The following is an 8,830-nucleotide window of genomic DNA, read 5'->3' on the forward strand; positions in this document are numbered from 1 at the left end:
CAAAAAATACATTAATAATATATCAAAATTAATTTTTATAAAATAGATAAACAAAATACAAACTAAAAAAAAAATTTAGTACAAAATCAATATAAAACATAATACAAAAATCTATACACATGTCAAAAATTGTACTTTTAGTTCATATTTACATATATAAAGAAGTTGGCAGCAATTCCACTTCATGCTCCCTCTTGAAGGCTCTTTTCATTTTATTGCTGTTTTTAGTTCCAACAACAATCATTCTTGAAAAATACATCACAAGCATTCAGAATTCTAAAATATTAATTTTGTGGACAATTGCAAAGAATTGCCATCCAATTTCCCACAAAAGAACTAAATTTTGACACAGAGAAAAAAAAACTCAAAACCTCTCTTAAAGCAGTTCTTCTGAGTAAGTGTCTCTTGGTTTTTCACTTGAAAATAAACATGGATTATGCATACATATATATATATATATAGACACACATTAAACTAAAAATATACAGTAAATTAGATGCCAAAAAGAAAAAAGACAATTAAAAAAGTAAAAGAAACAATATTATTGTCTTTTTTGCTACAGGATAATATAACTTTATATATTATATATATTTATGTTATATGTACTTCATTAGTTTAATTTATTTATGATTTGATCTTATAATTTATTCAAACGTGGAAATCATATCGATCATTGATGACTGGATCACCTATATCTCTAGCTTCTATAAATAAATCAATTCTAATTATGTATAGCTATTAATGGTTGTGTTCATGATCATATAGCTATAGCTATTACACAAAGAAAATGTCAATTAAGTTAATCTATTGTCCAAGAATGTCACCTGAATCACAAAGAAAAGTGTTTGAAGTTTGAAATTCTTGAAAATTCATCTCTTAAGGCAGTTTTTGTCAATAAGTTTCTCTTGATTTTGCACTTGAAAAAACAACATCAATTATGCATACATATACACACATTTACATGTTGAGCATTGTAAGGGTCCATGAAGATCTAATCCATATATAGATGATAATTCCCATATATATATATATCACAAGTTTCTTTTAAAGGCCCAAATTACCCAAACCATGGCCCACGTGGCCTTTCACGAAAGCAAAGTGCAGAGTACAAAGGTGTGTCTCACATGAAAATAAAGATGGCTTACATGCGAAAGCAATTATTAAAGGAACAAATTATAAGAATTTAAAAATAAAACCCCATTTACCTTGAGACATTACAACCAAGGCACTGCCATTGCATGCACCAGCAACTGCAGTGATATAGTAAGTGTATCAGATTCAGCCATTTACCTTATTAATGCTATATTTGGTAGGAAGGAAACATTCTTCCATTGTTTGTCTCTTATAAGAGGAATAACAAAATCTCTCCAAATTAGAGGGTGTAAAAAACTGGCTAAAATTGATGATTTGAGATACATTGTCTAATATACTCCCTCCTCTCATCCAACCAAATAACAACCATAACCCAAATTCATTTTCTTACTTTACCCCGTTTGTTTCCTCTCACTTCTCCCTCCTACCAGACACCCCTCCAATTGCCAACAAAAATTGTCCAAGAAGAAATCCCATATAAAAAGACAGACAAATCCCATAAACTATATGGGAGTATTAAAAAAAACGGGGGACCTCTGATGACACTTCTTTCTCCTTTTTTTATATAAGAATGATGAAAATTATTCAAATCACCAAAAGAACTACTTGTACAAGCATTTAGCAGAACCATAAAGACCAGACAGAGTGTATTTCTAGCATGCCAATATCTTAAAAACATAAAATATGAAAGGAGACAAAGAACAAGATAATGAAAAATAGAAAAAGTGACGGAGAGCTGCATCAACTACCTCTGCTTCATTGCTGATCTGTAATTAAATACTGAGATCCACTGAGAGATTGGACTACCTGATCGAACGTTCTTCCTAGGCTGCCCACCATCTTCTAACTCCACAAGTGATCTTCCTCTTTTTTGACCAAACTACATTTAAATATTCAACATTTAGTTGAAAAAAAATCATATTATTAAAAGCTAATCGATAAGCTATGACATAAGGCAACCACCTTAGCTCACATCAGTTCTGATTGGTCGTAGAGACACATTAAGAGCTATGCTACCATCAAAAAGAGAAATAAGCTTTGAATAATTGGGTTCTTCATCAAATCTCATGTTGGTCACCATCTCAAGGAATTTTTTAAAAGGAGGAGGGCACAAGCAGCATAATGTGTCAGAGGAAGTTGCCATCTTTATCTTACAGACAAGGAACCCTTTATTGTCACCCTGCATCTCAAGAATTTACCAAAGCATTAAAAAAAACAAAAAAGGTCAGCAAAATAAGATCTTTCAACTGGAAATGTAAAATGGAAACTGAAATTAACTCACAATGTAGCCCTGCCAAGGAAGTTTTCCTTTAAGAAGAAATACCAAGGTATAAGCTAGTGACTCAAGATCATCCCGATGGCTCCCTGTTCTGCCTAAATGAGCATTTACACTCGCATAGCGTACAATTCCCCTATCAAAAGTCAGAAATTATATCAGGCTTCCAAAAAAAATCATGTTAAGTGAAACAGACAAGTGGTTTAGCTTTCTTTCTTTCTTTCTGAGAACCATCTTACAACCTAACCATTGACCATGCATAGCCTTACTAAAGGAAGTAGTACCTGAAAACATCCGGCTTTTGGTCATATTCAACATGACGACCAGATGATGAATCTCTCCATTTTGATGCTGAAGAAGAAAAGTAAGATTAGTTTGGTGCAATAATTATGATAGGTACAAAAGCAGATTGTCACGGTTTTTCTGTTGTCCTATTGATCCTATACATGTTTACCAGCAAACACTTACCCAAACCAAGATCAATAAGATACAACTTCTTCTCATTAGGTGTTCCGGGCAGACCAAGCAAAAAGTTTTCAGGTTTAACATCTCCATGCACAAAACTAGAGTCCAATTAGGAAACACAAAAATAATTAGAGTAGGATAAAGTAAAAGAAAAGATAAGATATAAGAATGATTAACAATGTACCCTTTGAAATGAAGCTGTTCTAGAATTGATATAGCCTCCACTGCTATACAAGAAACTGTATCTTCAGACAACCTTTAAAAAGAGTAGACATTTAGAAATAATCAATGTAAATACCAAAAGGTAATTATTCAAATATCTTTTTAGTTGGGAAATATATGTGTATATTAAGAATAGATAATAAAATCTGAAACATTGGAAAGAGTAACTTGAGAGGAGGAAGAAAGAACACACAATTTCTTACATTTGGTTATTAGTGTTCCAAAGATCCCATAAACTTGGGCCAAGCATGTCCATGACCTATTTTCAGAATCAGGAAATCGTTAGTCATGAATATTAACTGGCAAAAGAAATTTCAAAACAACTAAAAGAATCACTACAGATAGAATGGAAACTGACTAAGATATAGTAGTCTCCTTGCTGGCCTCTATAATGGACAGAGGGAATTCCATAACAATAAGGTCATAATCGGCAAGACCCTTTATGACTTAAACTTCAAACACAGAATATCACACCAGCATAAATCAGAAAACAAACACTTGATGATCACAAATTCAGGCTGAAGTTAAGACCTTTTGTACCTATTGAGCAAAACCATGAAACACACTTAAATTGCTAGATGATTTCAATATTATTCAGTTATGGCAAACAGACGCTTATGATGACCATTCTACATGAAATGCATATTTAGTTGCCACCCACAGTTCACATAGTTCAGTCACTTGTATCAAAGGAAAAAAACCCCACTAGATTCCCTGCAAAAATATACTACATTCTACGATCATCGTAAAAGGAGGACACAAGCAGCATAATGTCTCAGAGGAAGCATCAAACTTTGAAGATTAATTAAGGTAATCTACTGTCATCCATGCTTAATTATCTATACTTAAACAGATTTACGCATTAATGGGAATACACCAGAATTGAACACAATATCTACTAATCCTTGAATTAGAATTTAAAATAAAGCCTAATTGGCTAAAAATTATTATCCCAATAGTATAAAAACAGAACACATATAGCCTATTTTCTATCCAACTACTCAAGTTCATATGAAGAAAAATTGGACCTAAAAGACACCCCATAACTTAAAAAAATTCCAACACTTTATTCTTGTCCGACCAAGTTTCAACAAAGTACACATAAACCCGAACAGAACACCCAAAATCAGCTTTCTTAAAAGCCAAGCTACCAAATACTCACTCACTTGTTCCATTACATAGAAAGAAGAAGTAGAAAACAGATGAAGAAATTTCAAATTAAAGTTTTAAGAAACTAATAGAATTGCCATCCAATTTCCCACAAAAGAACTGAATTTTGACACACAAAGAGAAAAAAAAACTCAAAATCTCTCTTAAAGCAGTTCTTCTCAGTAAGTGGCTCTTGGTTTTTCACTTGAAAACAAACATTGATTATAATACCAATAATGAAAAATATGTACAAACAGAATCCTATAAAGTTGAATTCAGGAAAGCAAAAAAAGATTATCCTCTCTTGATTAGCAAGAAAAAACTATTAAGCTATACAAACCAGGGTGGTACAATAAGTCTGACAACTGAAATTTTACCCAGTGCATGGAGGAGCTGTACTTCTGCCATCACAACCTTTCCCACTTTCACCATGCTTGTAAATTCTTTTGCAGACACAAACAATGAAAAGCATGTAAAATTTTGGTACAAGAGAAATAAACTACATATATGCATTCCTCTATATTGATCAATTGGTGACTGTAAGCCACAACTAGTAAAACTTTAAACCTTACAGAAATAAGCAGCCTCTGCTTCTTGAATCTTGAATAATTCTTTATACACATTCAATAGCAATTATTTGACAATACAAGTGAACGAAAAACCAAAATCCTTGTGGACTTTTCAAACTCATCTTTGATATAAAAATTATGTTTCTTGCTTTGAATGTCTAAAACTCTAACCAAGTTTATAGGATTCTGTTTGTACACCAAAGAACCAAAAAAAGAGCACAAAAAGACTAAGTAAGAAGCATAAAGAAGAAGAATACTTTGTTCTTCTTCTCAAGCTTCAAGATTGATTTTTGAGTGAGAGATAGAGAAAAAAATGATAGAGCTTTAAATCAAATGGGAATTTGAGTTTAATGGCCTGGAGTTGTAGGGGAACTTTTGCATCTTCTGTGGAGCTTTAGAGATAAAAAAAATCAAACCCACCTACTAAAAACTATAAAGCAAAGAATATATTCTTTTTGAGAGAGAAACCATAGGGAGAGTGACTCTCTCCACAAACAAAGAAAGAGAGCTCAGTAAGAAGATGATCAAGAGAGAGAGAGAGTGGGCTAAAGCCTAAAGAGAGAGAGAGAGAGAGAGAGTGCGGACCCAAAGAGAGAGAGTGCATGATTTTTTTTTATGTTCCGATCAAGTTTTGCTTTGGTGGGTTAGAGTGATTACAGCCAAATTCAAATATATGACTCAGCAAAACTGATTCCTATGTATGGGTCAATAATACAAATATATTTAACATAATTTAAAAAACTAACCTATTATATATATGCATATTCAGTTTTTTAATAATTAAAAAACATTTTACTTAACTATAACCACATATTTAGGAAACAACAACCATTCAGTATAAAATGTAAATTTAGTTTTAATTTAGGAAATATAATAAAAATTTATTATAAAAAAACAATTGAATATTTTCAAATTTTTATTTCATTAAATATACATATCTCACGTATAATCAGCACAAATATAGGAAATGAAAGTATTAATTAAAAAAATTACAAATAACTAGTTTGAAATTTAAATTTTAGTTTTTCAAGGAGGATACTATCTAAGAAAATTAATATATATATAGTAAGTATCTCTTTTTGTTTTTCACTAGTTCATCGACATTTTGTTGAGGTATGTATGGTATATACTGATTAAATATCATGGCTATATTGGTTTGATTGTTTAATTAAAAAAATTTCTTTAGGTGCTTCAACTGGGTGTAAGGAGAAGGTACTGACAAACAGGTTTTTATTCTCTCTACCATATTTCACTAAAACAATATGCATTGAAATTAACTTGGAAAGAAAAACATTGATCATAGACATATACATCTCTTTTTTCTTATGAATGTTATTATACTTTCTTGAAGATTCATTAGGTGTTTTCTGACATTTTGATCAAACAAATCACACACTCTTTGATGGAAATCTATAATCAAAGAAAAAAAAAATACAAAGAACAAGTAACTAGTTCTTAAATCTGTCCGTGCAGAGCTTATATGTTTATAAATATATATATATATATAATAAAATGTCAATTATTACTGTAATATAGAGACACTTCTATGGCTTTCATAATTCTCTATGATTAGAACAGATCAGAAAAAAAATTAGAACCAAATCCAAGCCTACCCAAGAACAGAACAAGAAAAAAAAAACCAAATTCATACCCAAGTATTGACTTAGTTCTCTATAATTAGAACAGATCAGAAAAAAAAATTAGAACCAAATCCAAGCCTACCCAAGAACAGAACAAGAAAAAAAAAAACCAAATTCATACCCATGTATTGACTTAGTTCTCTATGATTAGAACAGATAACCTCAGATAGATGATAACAGACCCAAAGCAGTTCTCTATGAATCATGTTCATTAGTTTCAGTGTATACTTCAGAAATAGATGATATATACCAGCAAGCAAGCAAACTATACCATTTACCAAGTCAAATGTCTAAAGATTTTACCGTCGGAATTGTTACAATAACAAATTTTGTTGAATCAATGTCCCGAAAAAGCTCCCGCACTTTGATCATCCTCTCCCTTAGTCACTCCAGTTTGTCAGTCTGCATCATAGATAACCTCAGATAGTCGATAAACTCATGTAAAAGAAAACATAACGGCAGCTAGAACGACAACTGGCTTACCGCATCCTACTTGGGCTGTTCTTGGCCGAAAACAGATTTGATGGCTGAGGTGGCTGAAGCAATCTTTTGTTTAAGCTGTAATAGACCATATGAAAATAAAGGATTAAAGTTAGTGAAATTTCAAGATGTTCTTTTGCATTGGTAAAACAAAAGAACCTTTCTAAAAGGTCCAGAGCAAAAGACAATGAGAAAAGGGGGAAATATATAATATTATGAAGAAAAATAAACAAGAGAGGCAGATAGAAGTGGACATTCAAACCATCAATAGCTTGCCTATTGATCGATCTAAGGAATCTGGACAGAAGTCGCAACGTGTGACCCTATTTAATACAAGCCATCAAATTAAGAAGCTGAAAGTTCAAGCAACAAAGACAATTTGTGATAAAATACTCACAGTTAGAGCAGATCAGAAAAAAAAAAACCAAATTCAAGTCTTCCCAAAAACAGAACAAGAAAAAAAGAACCAAGCTTTACCTGTGTACTAGTTCGTGAGGACATTGCTAGACCCAATCTTCCCATCTTGCGAACCTCCACCACCACCTTTCTTGGAATCACTACCTTTCGGCTAGATGATTCCGAGTTCCTTCGGTTAGAAGTTGGTATGTGAACTTCGAATGAGAGAGACAGAGAGAGCTAGAGTGAGAGGGAGACGGGAATACGAGAGAGAGGGGAAGAATAATGGGGTCTGGGGTTTGATTTAAACTGAGAGATAGAGAGATTAGAGTGAGAGAGAGCTAGGGATTTGAGAGTGTATAGGGGAATATGAAGAAGAAAATGAAATGGGGCTTTTCTTTTCAGCTAGGGGTATGTCTACTACTGTCTAGGTCTGAGCTCAAGGCTTTTTTGCAAAGTGAATGGACATCATACCTATGATAACTTTCTCACATCTGCAAGATAAGATGTATCTGGTGCAGTAGCATGTTCCTCGAGGAGTCTCTGTGCCCTCTATTTCCCTTAATATTCATGTGCACAGAAGTATGGTTGCATGATAAGGAGACCAACAGATGCATGCGGTGAGGCATTTGAAATGAGGAGAAAATTCGGTGAACAAAATATTTGGCATGAATATTTGGCATCATCATATGAGAACAATCGAGCGAGTGAACAAAATTCGGTGGGAAAGTTATTCTCTGCCTCCTGGCCATGACCTAAAACATTACAGAAATCACATTTATTTAAGCCTTAAAAGCACTAAACATTTTCGATCTTTCCTTTATTTCATTCTCTGTTTATAAAAATGTATGTTTTTTAAGAAATAAATAATATTTTTTCATAAATATGTCAATTAGTTGAAACACAACTAAGAGATAGAGGGATTACGGAGAAGAAAGAACTTAGAATCAGAGACAAAGAGAGCTAGAGTGAGAGGGAGACAGGAATACGAGAGAGAGAGAGGAAGATTAATGGGGTCTGGGGTTTGATTTCAACTGAGAGATAGAGGGATTTGTGAGTATATAAACATATATAATGAAACTAGCTAGCTAATTACCTGAGATGTGGAGAAGGTCCTAAGCATTTCAATGGAGAAGCTATGATCAGTGCAGCTTCCACCAGACCTTCTTAGGGCTTGGAGATAGTCACTATACAACTTACTGAGGAAAGAGGCCGTTGCACTGAATTGGAGTAGTGTGAGATGGAGCTAGGGATTTGTGAGTGGGATGGAGCTAGGGATTTGAAGAAGAAAACGAAATGGGCTTTTCGGATGAGGTGCTGAAGCCCTTTATTTTAATTTAGAAATTCATCTTAAAAATAATTAGAAATAAAATTAAAAAGAAAAATAAAATACTTAGAGAAAAGAAAATGACCACTTACTAATTTAATATTAATTTAATAAAATTACTTATTTTTCTAGATAACATAAAACACTTTATATTCCATTGATAGAAATACCCCATTTGAATTCATAAAATTTCAAAGTTAATTATGTGGTGGTA

At 32.7% G+C, this 8,830-nt stretch overlaps 1 protein-coding gene and 1 long non-coding RNA gene across 4 annotated transcripts; both read right to left on the reverse strand.

The window, feature by feature from the left end:
• Positions 1-1,170: 1,170 nt before the first annotated feature.
• Positions 1,171-4,658, reverse strand: LOC133821111 (casein kinase 1-like protein HD16). Of its 3 annotated transcripts, XR_009887319.1 has the most exons (9): positions 4,582-4,658; positions 3,259-3,314; positions 3,018-3,089; positions 2,837-2,931; positions 2,653-2,719; positions 2,375-2,504; positions 2,056-2,272; positions 1,842-1,972; positions 1,171-1,250 (listed from the first exon to the last, which is right to left on the reverse strand). XR_009887319.1 is itself a non-coding variant. In XM_062253602.1 (8 exons), the coding sequence occupies exons 1-7, from the start codon at positions 4,588-4,590 to the stop codon at positions 2,057-2,059; spliced, it is 645 nt and encodes a 214-aa protein (XP_062109586.1). In that variant the 5' UTR covers positions 4,591-4,658; the 3' UTR covers positions 1,717-1,972; position 2,056. The 3 variants fall into 3 exon arrangements, 2 of the variants coding, with proteins under 2 accessions (XP_062109586.1, XP_062109587.1); XM_062253602.1 differs by lacking the exon at positions 1,171-1,250 and having other exon boundaries at positions 1,717-1,972; XM_062253603.1 differs by lacking the exons at positions 1,171-1,250; positions 4,582-4,658 and adding an exon at positions 3,414-4,347 and having other exon boundaries at positions 1,717-1,972.
• A 2,062-nt stretch (positions 4,659-6,720) lies between these two features.
• On the reverse strand, positions 6,721-8,579 carry LOC133821112 (uncharacterized). Its single transcript, XR_009887320.1, has 4 exons — positions 8,386-8,579; positions 7,156-8,044; positions 6,897-6,971; positions 6,721-6,815 (listed from the first exon to the last, which is right to left on the reverse strand). It is a non-coding gene; the product is annotated as an uncharacterized LOC133821112 (long non-coding RNA).
• Between the last annotated feature and the right edge of the window lie 251 nt (positions 8,580-8,830).

The sequence above is a fragment of the Humulus lupulus genome, chromosome 3, assembly GCF_963169125.1.
Source record: "Humulus lupulus chromosome 3, drHumLupu1.1, whole genome shotgun sequence".
In the NCBI taxonomy this organism is placed as follows: Eukaryota; Viridiplantae; Streptophyta; class Magnoliopsida; order Rosales; family Cannabaceae; genus Humulus; species Humulus lupulus.

Excerpts from the sequence above, each read along its gene's own strand:
- LOC133821111 (XM_062253602.1), bottom strand. Across the intron at positions 3,090-3,258 it reads TGGAACACTAATAACCAAAT|GTTGTCTGAAGATACAGTTT; the intron begins GTAAGAAATTGT and ends CTCTTTTTAAAG. Across the intron at positions 2,720-2,836 it reads TCTTATTGATCTTGGTTTGG|CATCAAAATGGAGAGATTCA; the intron begins GTAAGTGTTTGC and ends TTTCTTCTTCAG.